The 27,976-nt window shown below is 37.2% G+C and overlaps 2 protein-coding genes across 5 annotated transcripts in view; one reads left to right on the top strand and one right to left on the bottom strand.

Moving 5' to 3' along the window:
- Positions 1-920: 920 nt before the first annotated feature.
- LOC137291618 (DEP domain-containing protein 1B-like) lies at positions 921-22,632 on the bottom strand. Of its 2 annotated transcripts, none has more exons than XM_067823011.1 (12): positions 22,474-22,632; positions 21,207-21,364; positions 18,468-18,578; positions 15,168-15,371; positions 14,242-14,372; positions 14,052-14,099; positions 13,762-13,902; positions 10,893-11,828; positions 10,439-10,605; positions 10,085-10,261; positions 7,674-7,877; positions 921-4,800 (listed from the first exon to the last, which is right to left on the bottom strand). In XM_067823011.1, exons 1-12 carry the CDS (start codon positions 22,534-22,536, stop codon positions 4,660-4,662), a joined length of 2,481 nt encoding a protein of 826 aa, XP_067679112.1. In that variant the 5' UTR covers positions 22,537-22,632; the 3' UTR covers positions 921-4,659. The 2 variants fall into 2 exon arrangements, with proteins under 2 accessions (XP_067679112.1, XP_067679113.1); XM_067823012.1 differs by having other exon boundaries at positions 7,704-7,877; positions 22,474-22,620.
- A 63-nt stretch (positions 22,633-22,695) lies between these two features.
- The window catches only part of LOC137290819 (oxysterol-binding protein-related protein 9-like), a 38,746-nt gene continuing 33,465 nt past the window's right edge, over positions 22,696-27,976 (top strand). The window contains exons 1-5 of one of the 3 annotated variants that reach the window (XM_067821960.1): positions 22,696-22,831; positions 23,518-23,568; positions 23,871-23,949; positions 24,195-24,271; positions 25,921-26,016. In XM_067821960.1, the coding sequence (XP_067678061.1) occupies positions 22,724-22,831; positions 23,518-23,568; positions 23,871-23,949; positions 24,195-24,271; positions 25,921-26,016 (411 nt within the window). In that variant the 5' untranslated portion in view covers positions 22,696-22,723. The remainder of the gene's footprint in view (positions 22,832-23,517; positions 23,569-23,870; positions 23,950-24,194; positions 24,272-25,920; positions 26,017-27,976) is intronic. The other 2 variants (XM_067821959.1, XM_067821961.1) reach the window with 2 other exon arrangements.

The following is a 27,976-nucleotide window of genomic DNA, read 5'->3' on the forward strand; positions in this document are numbered from 1 at the left end:
TACTGCAGATGATTTCTCATGCTGAAGTCCGAGAAATGGAGGTCATGTCAATTCAGGTTACTATGGTGATGAACAGGTAACCAGAATGTAATTGAATTATCATTCTCTTGGAAATCGAGGATTGTCAACCTCAAAATATGCAGAAAAAAAAGAGAAGAAGAGCAAATATAGAAGTATTCTTTTAATTTGAAGACAGTTGTTTGTTGACTTCACATTTCAGATTACACCAAGCATATGCATAATTCTTTACACCAAACAACTATGTCATGATCAAATGTATCAGTAAATAGCTTGAACTTGGACCCTGTGAACAAAGTAAACATACTTATGACTTTCAAACTTGAGAACTGGCTGCTGTTAGCAGGCAGATGTTAGTTGTCTAAAAGAAGAAATAACAAGTTTTCAAAAGGTTACTTCAGCACGACCCTTGTGTCTGGTAAAAAATCAACACTTACACATAAGATCTGAAATACAGTGCATTCTCTGTGTCTCTCAACAAAATGTTTCAAGGCAAGACCAAGATTCTTATGAATGAAACAATGATACACTTGAAAAATGCCTATTAATCTAATGAAAATGAGATTTTTCTAAAATACTATCCCAATCAAATAATGCCTAATTCGAAGAGGGTTTTTTTACCAGCTTTCTGACAAGAAAATAGTACAAGTGGCAAAACATCCCTTTGATAATAAAATAACTTAAATTCATGTCTGATAATTGTTCACTGTGGCTATGTCAATACTGACTTAGGCAGATGCCATTCGAGTACAATTATCTGTATTGGTGCATATTCAGATGCAAACACCAATAAGTACGGTGATAATGTATTGTTCTGAAAACAAGGAACAAGACAGGTCAACTTTACAATACAAATGTTTGAGGGCATTTAAAAATGGAATGAGAAAAGCAAGATATATAGATGACAACTTTATTGTGAATAACACGATGTTTCGGAGCGTATCAATGGAATCCAGTGAAATATTTGGGAAAAAATAAATACAAAAATAACGAAAGGTACCACTCTCCATTAGATTTTGAATGGATTTAGTTTTCCAGAGTGAAGTGCTTACAAACCATTACAGCCTTAACATTATATATATTGCAATACAATAAGAAAATATCCTGTATCATATAATTTTGGCGATAAATGCCTAGAATAAATAGTTATTGTTCATAAGGCAATGTACTCAAAGGATACTCAAGCCCAAGCAAATATGGTTTACTCCTTATATTAGGCATCCTGGTAAGTTCATCTTGCATGTGTGTATGTATACTTGAAAAAGACTAGAATGGCATTGCTGTAACCATGGAAACAGCCAAACCTGTGGCACCAGAAATGCACAATGTTTTATGAAATTGGATTATGGTATCAGTCATGCTGTGAATCTATTGTGATGTACAGATACTTAGATGTCTATAAATACATCACATGGGTACATAAAAATGTTGAATCAAGTTATACCCAAACATACTGACTCATCCCACTGTGCCAACAAACTTGTTCATACTTACCAATTACAATGGGAATTAGTGAAAATATTTCAGCACCAGCAAAACATGATTCTGTTGAAAATGTCAATGAATTACTGGTAAGTTCATTTAGCCTTTTCGTCTCTTGGTGACAGATTCATAAATAAATTCCAAACCAGAATGAAAAACATGCAAAAAAATATATAATCTCTTATCACAGTGATTGAATCATATGGTTATGAGAATAGAATTGTGAGAGGAATGAGCTAGAGATAGGAAGATACAGCAGCTATGTACATGGAGGATGGGAGTTATCTCCCATTCCGAGGAGGAAAGCACAATGAGCAGAAGGGGGATAAAAGCACAGAATCAGTAAAATACGTCTCTTTGATATGTGTCAATCATAGTGATTATCATAAAACTTGATATACATATTCAAACATATCCATTCACACATATAAGTGTTGTAAGCTTTAGCAGCATTTCGACAGTGATGTACTCATTATCAAACAGTCTTCAGTGGTACTCAATAACAGTATCAGCAATAATGACCAATATCAGAACTCCACAGGTTTATACACCCTTGTTTCTTCCACGATGAGTCATGACAAGCTGTGTAACTTTTCTAAACATTCAACCTAAACTACACTATCACGTACAAAAGCCAATCTTGTGTGACAAGGATATAAAATCTGGGTATCACATGGTTACCAACATCTGCTTCACAATTCAGAATACATGGTTACACAACTTTAAACACTTAACAGATTCACAGATGAGGTACAACCTGATTATTAGGTCTTTGAATGGCAGATGAATAGACACATAAGGAAGAGAATGTAATGTACGTTAACTCCTTTATTACGAGGAACAGAATGTTTCGGCATATATACTTTATAAACGCAAAGGATTAAGTATATACTCTGAAATGTTAAGTTCCTCATAATAAACAAGTTGACAGTCTCTTCCTTACCTGATGCTGGTGTGCAATTACAAAACATTGTAGGTGTCATTCTGACATTACTCAAAATACTCCTTGTGGCAGTTTTGATCCAACACTGAATCAGAAACACTTGAGAAACATCCTAAGACTTCTTTGATGGCTACCTGGAAATATTGGTTAGAAGAGATCCCTTCAATCCCTGCTGTTGTAATGTGTTGTCATACTCTGTGTTGGTACGTCTGATACATTTATCTGTTATCCAAATACATTCATTTGTTAGTGGCATAATCGCTCTTTGTTTGTTGTACCATTCTGAATACTTTAAGTCATTACTTGTGGACCATAACCAAAAATAATTCACATTTTCAGAGTACAGTGACAAGCACCCACCAAACTCAAGAAGTCTGACCATCATGGACAGCAAAGGTTGCTGGAATCTTGTCTACACCAGAATCAGATTGGAGGCCCATATTGCTTGCAATCCCCTAACAGTCTCAAAAAGCAGTTACAGGATAACTGCATGAAAATCGAAACGGTAACTGCTAGGTAGATAATAGGAAAAAGTTAACCTTCCCAGTATATATTTTTCATATTCCTGGGCACTTGGATCTCTCATCTAACCAACCTTCACAATACAATGGTCATATCAGTCATCGAAAATATTTCAGATTCCACTGGCAAGAGTTTCATTAATACTGATAAAATCTCACATTGTGTTAGATCAATTATTGTGACAGAAATCATTGTAAATACACCAAACCTATAAAACCTTAACAAAATGGCAATTATGACACATGCTGACAAGAACATTTCCACAACAAAAACACTTTGTCTTACTTCTTTCAAAGAGAAAGCTTCAAAAATACATATGAACATATGTGGAATGTGTTCTTCCAAATAGCATTTCCAAGAATTATGTACACAGAATATTCTGCAAAACGAATGTGTATTTTGCATGTTCATAGTAAATCTAGCATATATTGATTAAAAACACATTGTATTTGACCAGCAAATCTAGAAGCAAGCAAAGCGTTATGAAATTACTATGCTTGAGTATTGGTAGTAGAACATTACTGCACATGCCCTTATACAGACTTGTCTTGTCTGTATCTCTGGAACCTCTTGAGATAGTGTAAGATAACATGCCCAATATTAACAAAATATATATATAATGTGCATATACAAACATGGCCCCATTTCATACTAGTTACCTTGGAAAACATCTGTGACTGTCCATTGTGTATTATTTCAATTCCATTATGATACATACCATAAACCCAAATGCCAACCCTGCTTCTTTGTGAGTGAGTTTAGTTTTACGATGCATTAAGCATTATTTCAGCTATGTGGTGGCAGTCTGTATGGTGGCAGTCTGTAAACAATCAGGTCTCGACCAGACAATCCTACGATCAACAGCATGAACATCACTATACACAAACAGGATATGGTAACACGTGTCAACACAATCAGCGAGTCTGCACACCCAATGCTGAGCTTCTTCTTGAGTCAAGATTTAAATGACATAACACGAAAAATAGTCAGCAAATCAAAATCATATTCTTTCATGAATGACACAAGTGGATATAGTGATAATGCTAAAGTCAAGTCATATACATCTGGAAATGTCTATTGACCTCTTTTAACTTTTTTTGTGTAAGCGTACCAGTAAATTAGTAACTAAATGTCAAAACGTTTACTAAATGGATACCAAAGTATTGATCATAGGAGGCTGAAGAGCCATTTTGAACTCATTACTGGGATTATTTTGATTTTATGTTCATTCAATGTATGAGACATATTCGGATAAAGTAAGTGATACGAGGGCAAAGATCATTTCCCCAATATAAATACTATTGGGGGCAAAAGGTCTTGGATGTTTATCATAACAGACTGGAGACAATGCACAGGATATCTAATGATAGCAGACAATGAAGACTATCCATGTTCAAGAACATCTAGACATATTACAGCTAAAACGGACAGTTGTTTTCCCTGAAATGATATTAAATCATTCCATAAATTTTGAATTATCTTTCCCTGAAATAATAATTTTTGAGATCATTTTTCAAACATCTTTTGATTTACCTGATTTCGATTTGACATAGTAAAAGGCACATACGATACAACAAAAGAAAAAATTGAACCAATAAATTAATTGAGAGGCAAACTCTATCCATAGATGTCGTCCAAACTCTAGCACTAGGTCCAGCACATGATGACTAGATATTCATCCCCATCTCATCGTGTCATAGTCGGAGTCCTCGTAGTTTCATCAGGGGCTTCACCAGGAGGGGTGGCTTTATCTTCGGCTTCGGCGGAATGACCTCAGCCTCGCTCTCGGCAGTCGGAAAGCGCCGATAGTACAGACTGGGATATGTTTTGGAGAACTAAAGAAAAACATGGAATTATTTAGCAGAGAAAAATACAGATTTTGTTGTATGGAAATATGAGATTATGGGTCAATGTTTACTCATGGATTTGCTAAGTATCTATGAGAATTCTTCATAAAAAAACATCCAAATTTATTGGCTCTGTAGAGCACATTACAACTGTCTGCATTTAGATTTGAAAAATGAATACGAAAAAGTTTTTAAATTACATGTACCATGATTCTAATTGATTTGTGGGAAGAAGACTATGGTCATGTGACTGTTCTCTTAACCTTCATATTCTAGTTTCTGCTCAGTACACTTATCACAGATTACTATAAGCAGAGTTAACTTTACTGTCTTGCAGCAAGGGGGAATATTCAGTAGATGAGGAGCCTGGCATGTTAGGTGCCACAGCATAATGGTATTGGAATACTAAGCGACACAGTGCACTAGACAGCTGTTCCAAGGAAATGCAGCTCACCTCCATACATAGTCAAAGTACCTAACTCACAAAAATGCCTGTTATCATTGATATTTGTCTTTTTTTGCAAAAGTAATGAGCATTAACAGCGGGAAAAATTGAAAGGGACCACATGAAATGAGTGATTGAACGAGTTTCGTTGACTGCTCTTAGCAATGTTCAAGCTATATGGCAGCGGTCTGTAAATAATTAACTCCACACCAGACAATCCAGTGATCAACAGCATGAGCATTGACCTGTGCAAATGGAAACCGATGACGTATCAACTAAGTCAGTGAGTCTGACCACTTAGTTGCCTCTTACGACAAGCATAGTTGCCTTTTCAGACAAGCATGGGTTGCTGAACGCATATTCTACCCTGGACCTTCACAGGTCGGATCACATGAAGGGACAGGTGTTCCGTTATTTTTGTCAACGTTCTTCACAAGGTTTGTAGCACATAGCTTGTGAAAAATCCTGGAAAAAATAGGGTACACATGTACTTTCATGTGATCCCTTATTTTTTCCCTAACTATATAACATATTATCTAAAGATGTGAACAAAATATGGCATTAAGAAAAGAAACATGTATGTAAGCAATCATTTATTTAAATGTCTGAAAAGCTGTATATTCAATAATAAAGAGAACAAAATTACTGTCAGAAAAGGTTAGAATTGGATATCACCAACCCTACCATGCACCCCAAATTGAGTATTTTATTTCAAACAAAAAATGCTATTAAAAGAGAGAGAAAAAGGGCTGCTCAGGAGGCCATATGTGGTGGCCATTTTGAAAATATATTCAGACTTGGACAATTTGAGCTGACATGAGTGGTGGGAACAACATACAGTAGATCCCCCGACTTATGTCAGAAGAGCTTGAAAAGCTGAGAGACGAGAGTTAAGTACAAAAATAAATAACTTACAGTTTCATCTGCAATAGAAATACAAAAACAACACATACTAGTCTACTGGCTACATCAATATTGTGCTTGTCACTAAACCATTCATACAACATTCCCTCTTAACACTTACCAGTACTCTTATCAGATGTAGAAAACCAAGTAATTCTCACGTCTCTTTGGATGTACTTACTCAAAATCATACACAATCTTTCAAATACAATAATTATTAAAGAACAATAACCAGTAACCAACAGAACATATTAATAATCATCAATAATCTTTCCCATTGCTGACATTTCTGATTATCAATAATTTTAGCCAACTCTAAAAAGTATTAAAATGAATCTGTCCAGAAACACTGACCAGACATGTACCAGTATTTCTCTTGAGCATCCCAGTGTTTATGGCTATTGGTATTGAAAATTTAGAGGCACTTGCCCTCAAGTTTTTTAAATCCATGAATCTGTAAATCTTCAAATTTTCACCATCTGAGTGACAATGAACCTTCATGTTGAGTTTCAAACACTGACATTGGTTATAAGACAGTGAACATGTATACATATGGAGACGTTGCGGATTTGACAAGCACAATAATGACAAGATCAAGCCTTGGGTCTCCAATAGAGAACCAAGACTTGATCAAGCTACTCTACTCTACACAGATAACAGTTCCAAAGTAGACCATCTCAAATACAAACTCAGCATATAATTCTACAATATCTCAGATCATTTTCTCACTTCTACATTTTCATTGTTAATTGCAGTGGCCTGCAAAACCTAAAGAAAGGACTGGTACGGATTGGAACCTTTTCCTCACTAAAGCCTACAGCCTATTGTTTAATCCAGTCAAAGAAAAGAAGTTATAGCTTTATGTCAATCAGTCACTGCACCAAATAGTCGTGAAATCAGTTATTTACTCACTTCGTAATTGATAGTAAGTGAGTTTTGTTTTACGCCACTTGTAGCAATATTCAAGCCATATGACACCTGAAAATGGGCCTCACACATTGTACCCATGTGGGGAATCGAACCCGGGTCTTCGGCGTGACGAGCGAACGCTATAACCACTAGGCAACCCCACCGCCCCTTTAGTAATTGATAGGAATATTCTCAATGTTAATAGTGAGTTTAGTTTTATGCCCCTTTTAGTACTTCCCCTGTCATGGCAGGGGACATTCATGTTAAGAATATGCAAGTACAAAGGATAGAGTATGAAATTACATAGTATCCCCTCTAAAAGGTGACTTAGTATTAAACATGCTTTTGAATCAATCATCATATATCACCCACCAGATTTGAGTCTTTTAAAGTGGGAAGACCGATAGCAGTTCTTCATGTATTGTAACTACGTATTTTCCTCAAAGAAGTAGTCGTCCATAAGAGGTTGTTGTGTAAAAATTTGACACCATGTCCTTAAATCATGTTTAGACAGCTGCCACTCTACAGATATGCCAAAAGTCTGAGTTCTGTTACCAACTACAAACAAGTGGTACTTGAGAATGATAACAAAATGAACTGTCACCTCGTTGGAACTGTCTAAAGCCTTGCTCACTTGTTTCAACCGTTTCTTCTTGTCCTTAATGGACATAGACTGATCAGCAATGATTTCCTCCAAAAGATCGGCGAGGGCCTTCTGAGAGCTGCTCAGCTTCTGGGACTCGTATTGCTCCATGGAGACCTGTGTGCAGTAACGGGAGAGAGCGGGGTCTCCGGGTGAGTACACAATCTGGAAGGCAGACACACCACTCGTCAGCGAGCCAGTCGGCGCAGAGTGATGTGTATGCACTGCCGTGATTGAAATATGCCTGTCTTGTTGGGGAAAATTGTGGATTTCTATCTATTCCTTTGTCAGTATGGAAGAGTTAGGGTGCTTCATCAAAACGTTCAGTAAAGAGATGTAAGTATTATATGCTAGATGGAAAACAGTATCCATGGAAAGAGATCATTCAGTTCTATGTTCTGAAAGTGTTCATATTACTAATGTTAACACAATAACCGTGATATTAGCGACTAAGAGGTTATCTGTATGTTGGTTTCTGCAAAAGTAACAATAAAATAATGCCAACATTAGTATCTCATTTTCTTTTGACAGAGACCACACTGACATCAACAACTTTGACCCTCTGTAATCATTCACATCATCTGAATGGGCATTTGTCAATGATTAATTTTGTCTTGAATTATTTGGGGAGGAATTACGAGCACTTGAATTTGTGTATGGCCCACGACATGATAAGAATGTAGGAAAACCCAGAGTATTGCTGAAAAGCAGTATTCAAGTGCTAACAGTTATTTTAGTAAAATGGTTCCAAGTGCATACACATCAAATCAACAGAAAAGAGGTTAAAATAAACTGCAACAATCAAAATATTAAACTGTACAATATAATTAAATCAGAAATAATTCTTTAATTTATCTGAAAGGATTTTCACTCACTACTGTTATCAATTACTGTACCATTTTAAAAATCAATTTGTTTTAAATGATAATATAAAATAGTATAGTATAAGTAAGGTGGTTAGAATAATGGAATATATGGATATATATGACCAAGAGAATGCAAAGCGAGTACATGATACCTGCATCCCCACACATACAGGTGAGAAGCGAGAAAGTTCTAGGAAGACGTGTTAGAGAGGTTGATACATGTCAATCCATCTTCATGAGTCAAGGGGGAAATAAGTGGATAATATTTAAGTACTAGTAAAATGTTCAGAGTGTGAGCAGTCTTCGTAAAATCTATCTTCGTGTTTGTTATTGCCATGTCAAGCTTTTTGTGACGGTAGCAAGCACTATAATCTGATATCATTACATTGAGGTTTGAAATGAAAAAATAAATTAAAAGTCTAATCCCGCTGAGTCAAATTGCTGGGGACCAAGTAATGAATTCGACTTATCGATGTATCCCAGACACAGGTATGTCTATGGGGATAAAAAAAAACTGGTCGGAGCTACCAGGTACTTTGAGTTATTCCATAATATTCAAGATGCCAGAATCGGGATGTCACTATATATTGATTTTTATGACCAGATTTGAAATCTTAGTGAGCAAAATGTATGGAATTGTCCTTGACCAAAGAAGATGCAACAAGAAGATCTGGGTACAGTCATAAAGTAGGCAATATATTCATGTAACATAGTGAGTGAGTCAGTGAGTGATGTGAGTTTAATCATGTTTTGAACAGGCACATTTATTTTAGCTTTTAAATAACAAATTTGGGAAAAAGCTCAAAGTTTTGGCAGGTCTTACACTACTTCATGATTTGGGCATTCCAACCATGATAAGGCTTCTGGCAGGCATGCATCAGCTATTTTGGTTCAATTAACTGATATCAGAAGCTGGAGACCACTTAAATGTTTCATATTAATAACGTTAAACCTATCATGCCAAAGCAGATTAAATTTTGTATCAATGAGGGTAATGTGGAGTTCTACTTTCTTAAGGAAGACGTGTTGGTGACTTCTTATTGATACAGGTGAGGACTATTTGGCAAAATGCTTGCTTACATCCATACCATGAAATGATGCTACAGGGCACTGATGTATACAAATGTATAACACATGTATGACAGTGTATATAGATGTATTAGTGTGTAGCATGATTGCAGCAGGAGGTTATATATATACCACATATTAATATTAGTATGGTATAATAAGGGCTATGAATACATGACAAGATATGGATGTTAACTGAAATACAAGCTTCATTCAATTTATATATTCAACATATGCATCATGCAAATATGCATTTACATTTCTTAGGTTTAATTTTACTAAGGATTGAAAGAAATTGGCTCTTTACAAATCTTGGCATTTATAAGCAATTTTAGGTTTCAAGGCTAGGAATGATTTTAGATTTCAAGAACATTCAACAAAATGCAGATTAATATGATTGAGCAAGCGCTAATGTCTACTGCAAGCTTCATGCGTTACCTGCGGCTTTTGCATGTCCTTTAGCCTCTCCTCCACAGCAACCTTGAGGTCAAGGGGTGCAGTCATGATCTCAGCATAGTTGTCGATGAGGAATGAAACAATCTGTCGGACGAGGAGTTCATCCATGTCAGCTTCTTCATGGGAACTCAAGATGGTGCGAGTGAAGGTGTCCAGTAACTGTAGACAGATAATCATGCTCAACTAAAACTGCAGACAGCTGAGAACAGAAACACAGATGTTTGAAATGTTTGAAATTATAACAGCCCTGTGGTTGCCATTAACATTAGCAAACAAGGTCCAGGAGGGCAGGTGAGTGTGTAGCCAGTGTGTTCCTCCCAGATAGTAAATGCTCACCAGCTGCCTGGTAGTTTGTGTTCTGTCCAGACACAGCTCCTGGTTGTGACACATCTTGTACATCAGCTTCAGCAGCAGCTGCAGACGGCGCCGGTTGGCCGGAGGAAGCAGCAAGCACACCAGGCGCAGTGCTCGCCGAGTTCGCTCTTCGGTGTCCACAGACCCCACTGAAAGACATTGCTTTCATAAATCTACATGCCATGGAGTAACTACAGTAATATCAAATGATCATGAGATGCTAAAGTTAAGTTAAGCATAAATCTGTACACCTTCCATAAAAGCAAATTATTACAAACCATATAGAATAATGGCAGAATATGTGTTTACACAGGGGAGTATGATTTAGTTAGTGATTTAACTGTTGATTAATATATTGCAATGAGCAGTTAATCTGGGGTCACAAAGCATTATGTATGCAGGAATAACACTTTGCTGCACCACAAATCTGACTCACAGTTATGGAAAGCCGATCTCCGCCATCGGTATGATGATGAGCCAGAAGTATTTTTCTCAGGAGAGTTCAGGTCAGCCATGCTAATACTTGGGCCATGGAGTTCAAATGTGTTTTTATCAGGAATTCTTGACATGGTTTTAGGGGCTGAGCTGGCCAGTCCGGGAAGATCTGGGGAAGAAGCACTCTGCATCCGACTGCTCCTCTGCAGTTTGGCTCCATCCAGGACAGGTTTATGATTTGAGGAGACAGAAGAGGTATTTCTGGCGGAGGATCGGGAGATGTAACCTCTAGCTGATCGAGTCGATTGGGCAGAGTTGTTGCCACTGTTTTGACTTCTCACAGAATGGAAGCTGTCTCTCTGGGAAGGGGGTGTTTCATAGAAGCCACTTGAATTTGCAGAATAGTTGTAACAGTAGTCTGTTCCGCGGTCAGTGCGGAGGGCCTCCATGTTGAGTCTTTCCAATGACTGAGCACGCTCAAAGTTAACTTGGCTGCTATTGCTGGCTGATGAACTTGTTTCAGGTTCCATGTCAAAATGAGTTTCAAGTGGCATACAGCTTTCTTCCAAACCATAGCCACAATGTCCATAGTCAGTTGCGACCCCATTCGTGTAGAAAACCCGTGTAACTGTCTTGTTCTCGGGACCAAAAGCAGTCTCGTAGCGTGTGACCTTCAGCTCGGGGCTTGACCCATACTTCTTCTCAATGTGTATGTTAGTGCTTTCTGCAGCAGGGTTAAAGTTTGAAAGGTTAAGGGTTGAGGAGCTCTGCAGGCCAAGCCGATGTTGGTGTGGGGTGGTGTCAAGGCCAGTGCTTCTGACGATATCTATGAGCAGGTTTTCAAGCGATGCATACGACCAGGTGGCTGACTTGGGAGTGGACCGGTTACTGGCATTACTCGGGGACGAATGACGAGGCAGACGGTTCTCAGATTGTACTACACATGCCGAAAACAGCATGCAGCATGCAATGGAACAGAACACAATATCACATCAGCAACTTGCACTCAAAGTAACAGAATGTGACTCCTCAAAAAGCTGAATAACGGATTGTTAATACCGTTACTAGAAAGCTTTCCTTCAGCAGAGCTAATAAAGATGACAGACATCTATTTTTAGAATAGTTCAGAGCAATTGTTAGCATGGTTACTATTTTATTCAAATCTAAAAGCTGAAAAATAGTCCCGCTGACAGTTAATACTGTGACTAGAAAGCTTTGATTTAGCATAGTTACAGACATGACCATGTGCAGGGTCAAAGATGACAAAAGATCTTTTTCTTTCTGAATATTTATGAACATATACTCATCAGACCAGTAATGAGGTTCATAAGCCTCAGGATACAGAATGGGCACACTGCATGCCAACTGCATTTTGAAAGCAGGACAAAAATGTGTCTTCATAAGCCTGATCTCAGAGTTACAAAAACAGAGTAAGTGGATGTGTTTGGTTTTAAGCAACTTTTGCTATATTCCAGCAGGAAAGGTAAGTGTCCCCAGTCTTAAGAAGTAACGGTCCATGCAAATATATATATATATATGACTTGAAGCAAAAAACACTGAATTTTTTCATACCACTATTGTTATCTGTGTTGACATTAGAAATAAACTATAGTGATAGGAAGGAATCAGGGGTAGCATATTTCAAGAAGACGCTTATGAAGCAATGTCATAAAACTCGCTAAAATGCATTCAATATTAGTGAGTGAGTAGCAAGACATGTCAAATATGTGCAGCAAATACACAATCACAATTAAACAACGACAAATAAGATAACAGTTTGAACCGACTTGAAAAAATACAATTACAGTGAAGTCTTGTTAGTTTGACATCATTTGTTGCATAGCAAATTGTTGGATTAACAAGGATGTCAGACTAAATAATTGAGACTAAATAATGTTTATTCAATTACCAATAAAAACATCGGATGAAGCTGATTGTTGGATAAATGGAAGCCGCATTAATGAGACTTGACCGTATTAGGATTTTACATGCCCACAGATGTATTAAAAGTTCATGTCAACATCACTTCACTTATATAACTATTATATATAAATGCCCTTTGCTAAAAAGCAAACAGCTGTTCGTTATCAATTAACTACAGAAAGTGTTCAAGATTCCAAAGTATGGCAAATTCTGCATGACAATATTTCTAAGATGTAGGATGTTTCATGATTCCCTGGATGAAAAGCAAGGTCTCTAACACAAATACAACTGTGTAAGGATGCAATTATCTAATCTTTGAGCCCTGTTGCACACAACAGCTGTTATCAGAATCATTATACACATCAAAGACTGCACGTCTAGTAAGAAAGTTTAGCATGTCCATCTAATGTTAGAGGCCTATCTATGACATGAACCATGCTCACATGCTTACAGTTACATAGCATGACAGTTTCAGGTTTTACGAAATGATGTACTGCATGCTTAATTATCCTTCTCAGCCACAGGAACAGGGATGCAACCAAACATACAGACAAGTCTTGCTGACATACAGGAACAAATCAAAGTATTTCTGAACACACAATTCAGAGGGTTTACATGGTCTAATTAGTTATGATCGTATGATCAACATGCAGGTTTCAAAATAGAAAATGGCTTCAAGTATTGACTGTTTTTCAATTTAATGATTAGTTTGCATCTCTTTCATATTTGAGAAAATTCCTACAAAAGACTTGAGCTTAAAACAGTTACTCATTAGTCTATCAATCTATACAGATCTTTTATCATGGGCAAGTAACAAAACAGACACTGCTAATGTAAAATTATAGTGTCAAAATGTATAAATGCAAGTTCTATTTGTATGTACTTTGCTATGTCAATTACTTCTTTCCTCTTATTATGTTATCTCATAGAGCTAAACATGTACTCACCAAATACATTTGTGATGACCTCATACATATCGAAGGTCATCAGTGGTTCTGCTAAACCACAGAAATAGTCCTTGACCACTCCAAACACATCCTTCTCAAAACCAGGGTAGCTTGGCAGATTGTCATCTACCTTCTCAGGCCCTGAGGAAACAGTCATATAACTATTCATCAACGAAAATTGTATTAATTCACAATCCCAATACACATGGTAAAAGATACATCTAGGACACAACATCCAAACAGAAAAAAATCTATCCCTTTCAAGGAATGGAGCATTTAAAAATACTCACAACGGGCTAGGCACTTCATTGCAGACATTGCCCAGTGAGGTAGCTGATCTGAAAATACAAATGAAACAATACAGTCATATTAATTCATTTTCACAATCTTTGAACTGCCAGAATTAGCATACACTACTACACCCCCTTCCAAAATAACCACATAGCTCATCACCATAGTCACCAGAAATATGAAGACTACCTTTTGCCTCGATGTTGGTGACGATACCACTCTTGTTGACGTAGAGACAGTTGTGATGGATATTGCGCCCACTGACATAGCTGCTGTCGAGGATCTCACCGAGGTCTATTGTACCCAGCGTCTGCTGTAGCCTGGAATTTGATTTTAGTGGAAAACAAAGTGAGATCAAACACAGTGTCAATTTACCTTGACAGTGTGGAACGTCACTGAAAATGTCAATCACGAGATTGCCTGGTCCAGACTTGATACCTGGCTGCCACCATGTTTCATGTATACATGGTGGTGAGTGTTTTTGGTTGATTTACTGTTTCATTTCCTGAATCCACAATCCCAGTTTTTGAGGATATCCAAATAATAAAAATATAAATTCAAGTGAAGTAATAATAACGCATCACAATCCACAATGACATCAGTAAATGACATTTTTTCTAGAAATGTGACTATTTTCTTCACTAAAGTAACAGTTTGTGATGGTATTGCCTCAATCAGCAGGCAGCATTAAACGAAACATATCACAGGAGCATTGAAAACAACCAGAGTGGGCACACAAGCTACAGACAACGATAACAGTTCTGGTTTCAAAGTGATGACACATGCTCAGACATTAGCACATAATAATAGGGATTCAAAATTTTATTCAACTCTGACAACAGGGGTGTAAATAACTTTAAAATTGCTAGTGTACTCCAGTACAGTGGCGCATGTAAAATCACTTGCCCTGATCATTTTTTCACAGAAACACTGGACTGCAATGCCAGGCAATGAGTTATTTCCACTCGTGTCCAAAAATGCGACACTGGAGGCTTACTTAACCAAGAAATTCCATTAAGAAATTTGTGTCTCAGTCAAACTGACATAAAAAGGGATCTTTCCATATTTTATGGGGACTCAACTGTATGTCTCATTATGTATTTATCCTACTTTACCTATGCAGAGTGAGACTCTTCCAGACATCCTCTATCTCCTCTGCCGTCAGTACGCGGCCCACCAGGTGGCACTCCTGTAGGAGAGGCTCGGGAAGGTTTGATGCTACATCATTACTTGACCCGATCTTTGACTCACCATTCAAATAGTTTGCGCGAGGGACAAGAACTGGGCGTGGTGGTCGAGGTGGTGATTTGTAAACAAATCTGTAATAAACACATATCAGCTGTTGAAGATGCCAACTTCACAAACACAGTTTAAAGAGAATGCCAAATAACCAAAACAAATATGTTAGTTGAAAGTAAAATGAGGTACAGATTCTACAATACATCCTATATCAGTCCTCTGTCCTTAAAGTTTATATCCATATCAGGTGTGATTGCATAATAATCTTTCTACTTTGATGAGATTATGAATGCGTTGCATCAACCAAAATAGGCACTGTCAATGAGCCATATCCGTTGCTTGAACATGAACTAAAACTAAAAATAACCAGATGAAAATGTAATGCATATTTTAAGTCTCAATCTCTTTCCCAACAAATATGTAGTCTATTATTTATTACATGTATATACTAATTACTATGCAAAATAATAAGTGGCCCAAGGAACATGCCATTGAACCACTGCCAAAGCAAACACACAACCAATATTCACACAGCTGTACCTAATCATCTGTGATGAGAAATGTGAACATTATTTTCTCATCAGGATGGATGTTATCTCAGATTCCAAACTAAGTGCCCTTGTCAGAAACATTTGCAAAAATCATTAAAATTTGATTTTCTAAAAGGTTCACCTTTTTCTGAAATCAAGTTGATTTTTTAAAGGATGTATACCAGATTTCAGTTTGGGAATATTTACTTCATTTAACTGCAGACTTTGGCCTCAGCCTAGACAGATCTTTGCTTGTGTGTAAAGTGAGTGATGAATTATTACAATAGCATTATTCCAGCAATATCATGTGAAGGGTACACGAGAAATGGGGCCTTCACACATTGTAACCTAACCAGGGAAATCGAACTGACAGGCTCTCAGCAAATGCTACTGCTACGCTACACATACCTCCGCTTGTATAAGCATATATATAGGGTCCTATTACCAGTGAAATAAAGTTACGTCTGCCAAGCCTTCACAATAGTCCTAACTTTAAAGCTTATATGCATACATGAAATTGAACATATTTATTTTGACACTTGTACTGACATTTGTTCTTCACAGTGCTTGGGCCAATTATTGACCCTCATGAAGGTCTAGATATATCACTAGGCAAATCACCAAAGAATGAAGAAAAATGTCATTGTCTAGATCAGATCAATATCTGTATCATGTTAAGCCAGTGCATCAGCAAAATCAGTTGGCCTTAGTTTTAGTTTTATATAACAGATGCATAAAGTAAAAATTGCTCATCTGACAATCCAAGATGGCTACCAATCTTTCGGGGTCCCTAGTTGACTCACCTTTTTATCCTTGCTGACATTTCAGACAAAGGCATAATTCAAAAGTGTTATGTCCCAATTTGTAATGGATGAATAGTAATGCTTCAGTTACTATTCTGTATCATGTAAATGCTTTAGACAAAATCTATAAGCAGTTTTACATTGACACGAAATAAAACAAACATTTCCGGCAAGCAACAGCACTCATCCTTGCAACAACAAACAATCATCCTACTGATGTAAACGCCACTCAACCATGGCAGCACAGTAATAATGGACAAGAAAATCAATAGAAGATGCTTCAAAAGTGATTTGAACCAAAAAGCATGGCCAAGAGCAAGACAAGTTTGCTTATGAATAATATATCAGATTCTTAAATTACTATTATGAAACAACTGATTAAACATGTTGAAACGACATCCCAATTTCTCATGGCCAATATTTGAAAATAAACATTCCAAAAGGAATCAGTGGAGCGAGACTCCTGTCGCTGATTTCATACCATTAGACATGACAGATGTACAAAACTTGTGTATAACACACGTTATTGGAAGAAATATTGATCTCAGTGCACACTTCAGACATAAGTAGTGGCATGTGGAAGGAGTCGTGGAGTTCTGATTACTCCTGGTTATGGCAATGTAGCATGCACTTCAAGGAATCACTGGTGATTCAACCTAAATCACATTCTTCGAAGTGTTATGAAGTTTGTCTATAAAATTTTTTTTTTCTCAATTAAATCCAGAATTGAAGATTCTGCCAATTAAATAACAAAAAGGTGAGGGACTATTAGACCAACAATACCTATTCAAAGAATTTTGCATGTTTAACCTATGAATACAACCTGGCAAGTACAAATTCTATAAATTTGAATATCTAAATCATGAGGATTGATGTTCATGACATCAATCACTGGACAATATGGCACAGACTCCAATGTTTAAATATCAGATATCTGAAAAGCACATTCAACAATTAAACAAAAAATAATTTGGAACAAATCTGACTCATCTCTCTCCACAGAGTGAGTGAATGAGTGAGTGAGGTTTTACATGGCTTCCATCAATATTCCAGCCATATCATGGGAGGTGCACCACAAATGGGCTTTACACATTGTACCAGTATGAGAAACGAATGGAGAAACAAACCTGGGCTCTCCAGGCAAATTACATTACAGTCTACACAGACTATCTTACACTGCCACTGGAACCTCTCTAGGCTCTGAGCACAAAAATGTGTTTTGGTTTACCAATCAGATAATGGAATGAGTTTCAGGCTGTATTTCAATCATACTGCACTAGACATGCAAACACTTGGCAGCAAGAAAAATTAATCCATCAACACACCTACACCAGTTTCCTCTGATTCCATATTGATCAGGCATTGCATTTAAACTACACTGTAATATTACATGATTTACATGATTGGAGGCAATGTTTATCACTATGGAGGCAAATTCTAAACCAGTGATGTGAAACACAGTATATGCTCATGGGAAGGAAACAGTCGCTCATTCAATAAATGCTGTCATAGAAAATAGCATTCAAGAACCTGGGAAAATAGTGTTTTAGTGTCATTCTGCTTCATATTTAGAAGGAATTGTCAATCAGTTTATCCTAAAACTATCCATTTATACCACGTAACATGATAAAAATCATGTGCAGTTTCAACATAATTCCATATCATACATAAAGTTTGAATTACCTGTCACTGAGCAATTGGTTAACTTCGTGATGCATCATCAGGTACATGCATCAGCTTCATGAGAGCGAGAGAGAGAGTCGTGTAGTTTAGCTCTTAACACATTTCAATATACTATTATCTAAAATATACCTCCAATTAATAAACAATTTTTCAAACTTACCTATAAAGTCTGCCATTATCTGTGAAGTCAGATCGACCATGCTTGGATGGTCTAACATCCTCAAAGATTCCGGACTTGAAAAGCTTCTTCAGGAGTTGCACTGTCTGACACCTGCAATACATAACAGTCACTCTGACAATCAGCAACCTTGGAAACTTAATTACTTTCAAAATTCACTAAATGAAATTTTCAGGAAATGCATTAACTGTCACGACAATGATGTCTCTACAGACCACTTAAAGATCATGCACAATGTATTTGTTAACTGGGAACATTACTTTGAAAAGACTTGTAAAAGATGATCATGAGCTAATGATTTTAAAATGGTCACTACAATTTTTAGGTGAGCCTGGTTACATTTGGTATAATGAAAGTGATGAGAAACCTGCCCTTTCCAATAATTAATTTTTCCTTTTTAACATCAGTGCTATCCCCAAGCCTTTAAAAAACTCTACTAAAATCAAGGAAACAATTTTAACGTCCAATTGAAAACATGCTTTACAATGAATTTGTTGTTAAATAAAAAACAAGATCCAAAGTACAAATATTTATGAATTCCAGATTGAATAACTGGGTACTTAATAGAAATTACTAGATAGCAATGAAATGGACTACACAGATGGATGGATGTCACTTCTCTTTACAATAATATCCCTAACGGCGAAGGCCTACGAGCAGTAGTCCGGGCAATCAGGCGATTCAAACCCAACTTCCTCATCACCCCAACCGACATCCTCAACCTACTCAAAACAGTCCTACACAAATACAACTTTGCCTTTGTCCAACTACCTCCAGGTCGGAGGCAGCGCAGAGGGTACTAAATTAGCATCATCCTACACTAACATCTTCATGGGCGAACTTAAGAAGACAAGCTTCTAGATCAATACACTGATAAACAACACACATAAGCCAGGTTTATTGATGACATATTCATGATATGGTAAGTAGGACAACAATATCTAGAATCGTTCATCCACTATCTTAATAGCTCACACCCAACTATTAAATTCATGGCTGAATTCTCCAGAAACAAAGTTTTGAAAAACAGCCTCAACCTCATCCAGTACTATCTCAAATGAGGCTACCCGAAGAAACACATACAACAAAATAAGGACAGGTCTGATGTGGAGGACGGAAATGCTCCACTATCCCCACCCCCCATCCCCAATAAAGAACCACGAAACAACAATAGACTGGTATAAGTTAGTGACTACAATTCCATGAACATGGAACTCAATGCCATTGTAAAAAATGTAGGCACTTACTAAGTGGCTCAGACATTTTTCTGGACACTTTCCCAACACCACATATTTCAGCCTACCGCAGAAGTGTTCAAACCCTAAAGGGTCACCTATTTAGAGCCACTCTGACTTATCCTAGACAACTACTACAAACCAGCAGACAAATTGTCAATTTCGTCAACGATACGTGCGCCCAGTTAAACTGCAAAATCTACAAAACACTCACAGATAGCAACACTTCACATGCTCTGTCACTTGCCAATCACATAATGTAGTTTACCTTCTTATGTACAAACGCTGTAAGAAACAATATGTTGATGAAACTAAAAGATGTTTCAGAATCCAATAACGGGACACTATGCTGCTATCACAAGCGCGACAAACCGGTGGCACTTCACTCGGAACATCAAGACAAAAATGATCTAAAATTTGACTCAATTACACAACTCAGAGAACACTCAGACTCAGAACAAACCACCCAAAAAAGAAGATCTCTTGAAATAAGGTGGATTTTTGGCTCCATACGTTCCAGCCACAGGGACTCAACAACAGGACTGTAGGCTGAAATATCATTTCAGGATTTTCTTCATAAAAAATACTGTAAATTAACATAATATATATCTGAAAATATTTTGTTTATTTGGAAATTCCCCTGTATCAAGTTAAAAGATATTTAGTAATAATTTACTCATACCACTACTCAGAGTCAGAATGCAAAAACACGAAAGATAAAGCTATCAACAATGTAAACAACCACGTTCCCCAGAGATAAGATAATCCTATTATGTTTTGAATACCTTAGGCACATGCTGTATAAAAACAAAACAACATTACACAATAAACTTTGGTCAGTAGTAACTCTCCCTATCAGACCATGCTTCACTGATCGCATGGTCATGGTCCAGTGAAAACAAATGCACCCTGGGGTCAACATCCTCCCTTCTCACCCAGCATCTCTAACCCATGGGTTCATTAGCCCTAATACATGTCATGCTCTGTGGGACATCACACTGTTGTCAGGCATGATAATTTGAAGTTAAAACAATCACTTTCTATGCTTTCACTTGTGTTACATAACATCTTCTGTAAATCTGGTTCACACCTGAAGGGCATACTGAGTGGACTGACACCCTACTGCAGTCAATGTTTTCTTACTTGCACTGTCTAATACAAATGCCTTGAACATGTTGAATACCTTTGCCAGATATCCTGTGAGTGTGAATAATGATATGTTTTTGACACTTATTGAAATGCATAGGTAAATTGCAACTGGACAGAGTGCAGGTGGAGACTCATCACCAAAACACAAATGGCGTGGTGTCTGTAATAACTCTGTTCAGAAGAGATTATGAAAACCTTGCAATTGTTTCCTGCAGTGCATGTTTCAATGAAGTTTTCAATATTGTTGATTTGGTGGATTAAATGCAAAACATACATGTAATAAATCAAAGTTTGTAACATACAACAAATATATACATTTACAGCCAAGACCTCTTACCGAGTGACTTCTGGACCAAAATTGGGATTACATCTCAGGTGTTTTAAAAGCCAGTCAACAGCTCCTGATGCCACAAAGCAGTTGTCATATGTTCTCATGTATCTTCGATGCCGACCACATGGCATGTCTTTCCGGAATGTATGAATAATTTCATTCCACTGTTTAAACAAACCAGAATGAAACAAATTGATTAAACTATTGTGAATATGTATATGCATATGCTGTCAAGACCTACATACAATAAGCGGTAAGACTTCCTCCCATTCCCCTATCCCAAATATTTATTTATTGATACATATTAGAATCATTTACAAATCCTAACACAACAATTACTCAAGGACTCACAAAAATAACTAAAAGTCCCAAAATTAAGTACATTATATAGAGTTGAACTATGTAGTGTCACCCCTGTTAATCTGGGAAAGAAAGAATATGGGGGAACTCTTCCCAATAAATAGACATGATAACATTACAACACGCTAGTCTTTAAGATCATTTCATTTCCTAGAACTGACAGAAAGATTTCCGCCTTTACCCCCTCCTTTTACACAGTAAATTTGCTCCTTCCCATGTGCAATATTTCAACACTGTTCACTGTTTCTTATACCGCTGTTCTAGTTTATTGAATGCATATTTACCATGTTTACTGTGAGGTATGCATGTCAGTGTCTAATTTTGATTTTTGATTGGGGTGGGAGTACGGGCAGAACTCTTACCGAACCCACAAATATGGCAATGATTTCTAGGAATATGTCCTAATAAACATGATAAAAGAGATAAAATCATTAAACTTGCTTTCACTCTTTGTCTCAGGCAATATGACCATAACCATGCAAGTGAAATTGCTAAAAAGTAAATGTGAAAAAGTGTTGATGTTTTGGGTTGTTGTTTTTTTCAAGCTAGAGCTATGAAGGTTAGACCTGTGTGGTGACGGTTACAGCTAATTCGAAATCGATGTCCACAATGTTCCTGTCCAAATAGTCCCAGTCACAACAAATATTGAAGGTACAGCACGACAGCACTAGATTAATGAATGTGTCAGTATGGCTCAACAGACAGCAAGCTCCATCATGGCAAATATCTACAAAGTTCCAAACCTGTCGATTAAGATTTACATTCAAAGATGCAATTTACACAAACCTAACGTTAATAAACCAAACCTAAGCTTCGCATATGAGACTGTTCTCTGCTAGCGACGAATAAACAAATCGATTTGCTCTAAGAATATTTAACATATTCAGCTTAATGATTCGCAGATCCGACATACCAACTTTGTAGCCCTGTATGGGCCAATGTAGACATCTGTATCCTGCTTCGACGAAATATCCATGGTCAAATGTGTCCGAAATCCTGGGCTAATTCATGACACCTTGACGGGCACCTGCTAGCCATTCCATCCTTCACGCTGACCAAGCACGTTCAAATCACCCTCTGTTATGCGATTGGTTTACTCTTCCGGAAGCCCAATCTGATTGGTGCTTCTATTGTCAGTGTAAACTTCCGTTAATATCGTCAAAATGGCGACGATGGAAGGTCCACTAAGCAAGTGGACAAATGTAATGAAAGGATGGCAGTACAGATGGTTTGTCTTGGACGAGAATTCCGGCCTGCTGTCATACTACACCGTACGTTGACAACAAGCACCGTTACCGACAGTGATTTTAGTTGTGACGAAAGTTATATACTGTAATTGTCTCGTGATAGCAAGAGGTGTCAACTTTGACATGCATGTCCCTGAAAAGTATTGGTGCATTTGCCACGCCTCCCTGACTGTGTCATTAATATGCTACTGATTGCGATTACGTAATTCTCCGACTACAGCACTGGCAACATTTTTAGGGTCGACCACAATGGGTATTTATGAGTGGACCTATTAAGGTTTTAATGATTATGAATGAATAATATGAACGAAAATCTCCAAGAGCTCGGAATTTTAAGAGATTTCGATTTTAAATCATACATGGTAAAAATCTCTGCAGTCACAACCTTTTTATCATAATGTGTACAACCATACAAGCGCATGCACACACACACACACACACACACACATAATATATAATACATATAAATGTCATTGTTGTATTTCAAAACATTTCTTTTTTAGTTTGTGTGTTGCATAGTGATAAAAATTCTCCATATTAATTCACAAGAGAGGTTATTCAGTTGTCACTTGCACCCATATATAGTTTCATATCAGCGTTTGGTAAGAGTTGTCAAATTTAGCATATATGTCCATGACTAGAACATGAAAGCCAGACTGATTTCTTCATTAGACAGCAATATACCTGAAATTTGCACTTTTTATTTTCAGTCCAAAGAGAAAATGATGAGGGGATCACGTAGAGGATGTGTTAGATTAAAAGTAGGTACATTTAGTGTGGAATACCAAAGTATCCTGGTGTTAATATTTCTCATCAGAGATTAAATGAAGTTTCTTCTGTTTTTAAAATAATTGGCTAACGATGCTGACTGAGAAACAAATCCTCTGATATTCTGCTGAATATGAGCATAATGAGTAAACATTAAGATTAAGGAGAAGGCATATACATTATGTAAACATAACATCTATATATGCTGCACACTCCTCAGAGAACCTAATTTTGCCTCAGTAGGTATAATGACAGAACATTATTTTCAACATGCTGTTATGATGTATTTTTCCAGGGAGCTATAATTGGAATTGATGATGAAGATGACAGTACATTTACAATAACAGTGGACCAGAAAACCTTCCATTTTCAAGGTGTGAAAAAAAGAAGTGTCCAGTTTGTTATCAGCATGAATCTTCATTTGCATCTTACCCTTGATATAATGAAGTCTTTTTCATGCATTTTTATGTGTAAAAGAAATCTGAGTGATGTGAGGAATATTACATGGGATTGATTTTCCCATTTACCATAAATATTATCAAGGATATGATCAGTTCAGAAACTAACTTGAGAATGTAATATTAGTAGTACTTGAAACAAGATGTTATGGATGTTGTAGCCCGTGATGCTGATGAGAGAGAACAGTGGATAGCCAGTCTGGAGAACACTGTGTACCGACATTCTCAAGCTGGCAAGGTATGACACCAGATTACTCTTTTTCAGTCTTAGCTGCATTCTTAATACCTTTAAACAAACCAGAATGAGTAGACTGATTAAACTATCAAGAATATGTAGGCATATGGTGTCCAGGTCTTAATACACTAAGTACACATGGTAAAATTATAACACCCTAGGGTTTCAGATCATTTCATTTTCTAGACCTGATTCTGATCCAAAATGATTATGATTTCTAGAAATATGTCCTAAAGAAAATTATGTGTTCAATAAAATTGCTTTCACTCTGTCTGAAGCAAAATGATGGAAAGAGTTCCTTTTGTTCCCCCCAAACCCCCTACACCTAACTCTCTATCCAACCCTAACCTTAATACCTTGGTTGCTTAGGGTAGGGAGAAATAATGACATAACAAAGCCAAAGGTGCAGATCAGTTTGCCTTATCTAATCACCATCTGTGATGAAGTCAGGTCAGTTCTGTATGAGAGCTGTTGGGTTGCCTAACAACTTTAGATCTATTCTGAATGCCCAGTTCTATTCCCAATATGATACAATGTATGGATCTTATTTGAGGCGTTCTATTCACTGTATGGCAGAAAGAGTGTTAAGCTTTAAACAGACATGCTACCATCCTGTTTTACAAGTTCAGATTAAGGACTAGTAACCTTAGAATAATCTTTAACATTTATTTTCAATTTCCTTGTGTGACTGAATGCCATACAAGATATTATGACAGCATATTGACAATAATGTCAATCCAGACAAGAAAAGAGTTGAATAGCCATGTTGAAAGGAACATTCATGCTCTGAAAAATACTTAGCAAAATGTTTATGCAGTAGATTTGTCACAGACCCTTCAAACTGTCCTTTCCAAATAGTGCTCCAGATATAGAGCAGGACCGTCAAGATAGGTTGGACTACAAGATAGGCCTGGGATGTTTACATTAGTGATTGCCTTGCTGTTGTATCTAATTGCTGATTTGTACATTGTCTGGGAGAATATTGATCAATCTTACAAGAACACCGGAATTAGTGAATTGGTGGTCTGATGTTAGTTTCGTAATAAACAATGTAGAGTTAGGTGTTTAGTTCTGTTTGTGAACATTAACTTGTTTGTTCTTTTGGGTCTGCATGTAAGCTCAATAATTTAAAGATTATTATTTTTCCAAGTTTGGTATTCAAATTATGTAAATGTTAACTAGTTTAGTTTCATAAACACATTATTTTCATGGAGTTTACAACTTGCCTTGTAGTGTATATCAATTACAAGAAAATGATTACCCTAATTAGTCAGATGTCAGTTGCAGACATGGCACTAATTACCAGATCCATGCTGAGACTTCCAGGGCATCAGACCATGACATTTCTCTGCAAATATTGAAGTTCAACTGTAAATATTTGGCATGATCAGACATCATGTTTGTTTTAGAATTAATTATAAATTACTAGAGAAATGCATGCGTCACATTGTTAGCCTGAGCTCACTTATCAACATGATCAAGTTGATTGAAAACTTTATGCATTGCAAAGATAAATGAAATTCCATTCAACTAGAAACATCATGAGAAATGTATAGGTTAGATTAATTTGAGATTAGCATCATCGTTATGAGTATTTTGAAACGATGACTTTAGGTTATATGTTGTATTGTGAGATGTGTTTGTATGAGCAGAAATTGGAAGTTCGCCATGCCCCGAGTCTTGAGGACTTTGACCACAAGCTGATGGAAACAGATACCTACCTCCAGATGCTTATAGACCAAGTCCAGGTGAGTGAACAGGAGTAACTGTTGTCTAGGACTGCACACTGCAATACTGCAGCAATATAACAACAGTCTGTGAATGATCAAGTCTGTTTTTCTCTTGGTACAACAGGGCCAAAGATAAGTTTTCAACATCAGGAGTACGTACTCCTTATTTTATCAATGCAGGAGGACTGAATGGAATTCAATGGAGTACCAGTAATTTTGTGTTTTATTTCATATATGCACCACAACATTGCTACCCTTGTGTAGACATGTCAGTAAACAATAAAAGAATACTTTTTCAAATAAATGCGTCCATAAATGTTGTGTTGTATTTGTCATAAGTGCATTTCAGGTATGTATCATACATCTGTGAGTGAGTGAGTGACTGAGTTTAGTTTTACGCCGCACTCAGCAATATTCCAGCTATATGACGCCGGTCTGTAAATAATCAAGTGTGGACCAGACAATCCACTGATCAACAACATGAGTATCGATCTGCGCAATGGGGAACCGATGACATGTGTCAACCAAGTCAGGGTTCCTGACCACCTGATCCTGTTAGTCGCCATCTTACGAGAAGCATAGTCACCTTTTGTAGCAAGCATGGGTTGCTGAAGGCCTATTCTACCCCGGGACCTTCACGAGTCCATACATCTGTAATGATGTTCATATACAAGACAGAAGAATCCTAAAAGCATTCATGTTGAATTCTGGAGTAGAAGTTCAGCTGATTTGGACAATTTTGAGAGTTAGTCCAATTTTGGTAGGGTCATTGTCTCTTGACTCAAGCTTTGATCATTGTGATAATTTGGTAAACAATGTGCATTATTCATCTGAATACTGTAATCTCATGTTTACATGCTCACATCGAATGTGGTAATAATTGCAGACATTGCTCTTGATAATCAATTCATTGTAGAATCAACAATTTTTTCAGAGCTTTTAGGGGGTATTCTGACTGGTATACCATGTGAGGAGTGATTGTGTTTGGTTTTACACTTTACATATGACATGGGGAACTGAACTGTGATCTAGGGTCTGACAAGCCACTGCTGGCCAGGGACTGGATGACAGGAGTTACCTCCCTTTGATTATCAGTCTTGTTTCAATGGATCATAGTGATATGACATAGTGTATGGTATTTGGTTTACAGTGAGTATCCTTGTCATATGGTATTGTGTGATGATTCTGCTGCAGTGGAACAGATAAATAGTTGTACATCATAAATGATTTGTTGACCATGCTCCCTTTCCCTGAGTCAGCCATGAATGCTTGTCATCAAGGATTAACCTAATGATTTGTGTAGTGAGCTCAGTAACCTGGTTTGTTGCATTCATCACAACCATGGCACGGCTTGATGCTCATGATTTTAATGGATGCTGTCCTTTGTTGGTTATTCATATTCACACACCTGGAATGTTGCTGAGGGCAGCCATGAACCATCAGTAAATATATATGCCCATATTTATTACCCATGCCTGGTCTCTTAATCAACAAGTGAAAGTATAAAGCAAGCCGTGCCATGCCACACGAGGAACATTCTAGCCTTGCCATGACTCACTAGGAAGATAGTCTAGGCATGCCAGGACACACGAGGAAGACAGTCTAGCCAAACCATGACCTGCTTAGAACATTCTAGCCATACCATGCCACACTAAGAATTTATTCTAGTCAGGCTATGTGCCACTAGGAACAGTCTAGCCATGCCATGACACACATGAATGATATTCTAGCCATACCATGATGCACTATGAACATGTTCCAGCCACATCATGACTCATTAAAACATATTCTAGCCATACCATGACACACTGGGGACATATTCTGTCTGTGTCTTAACAAACTAGGAACATGTTCTAGCCATACCATGACACACTGGGGACATATTCTGTCTGTGTCTTGACAAACTAGGAACATGTTCTAGCCATACCATGACACACTGGGGACATATTCTGTCTGTGTCTTGACAAACTAGGAACAT

This window comes from Haliotis asinina, chromosome 7 (genome assembly GCF_037392515.1).
Source record: "Haliotis asinina isolate JCU_RB_2024 chromosome 7, JCU_Hal_asi_v2, whole genome shotgun sequence".
Classification (NCBI taxonomy): Eukaryota; Metazoa; Mollusca; class Gastropoda; order Lepetellida; family Haliotidae; genus Haliotis; species Haliotis asinina.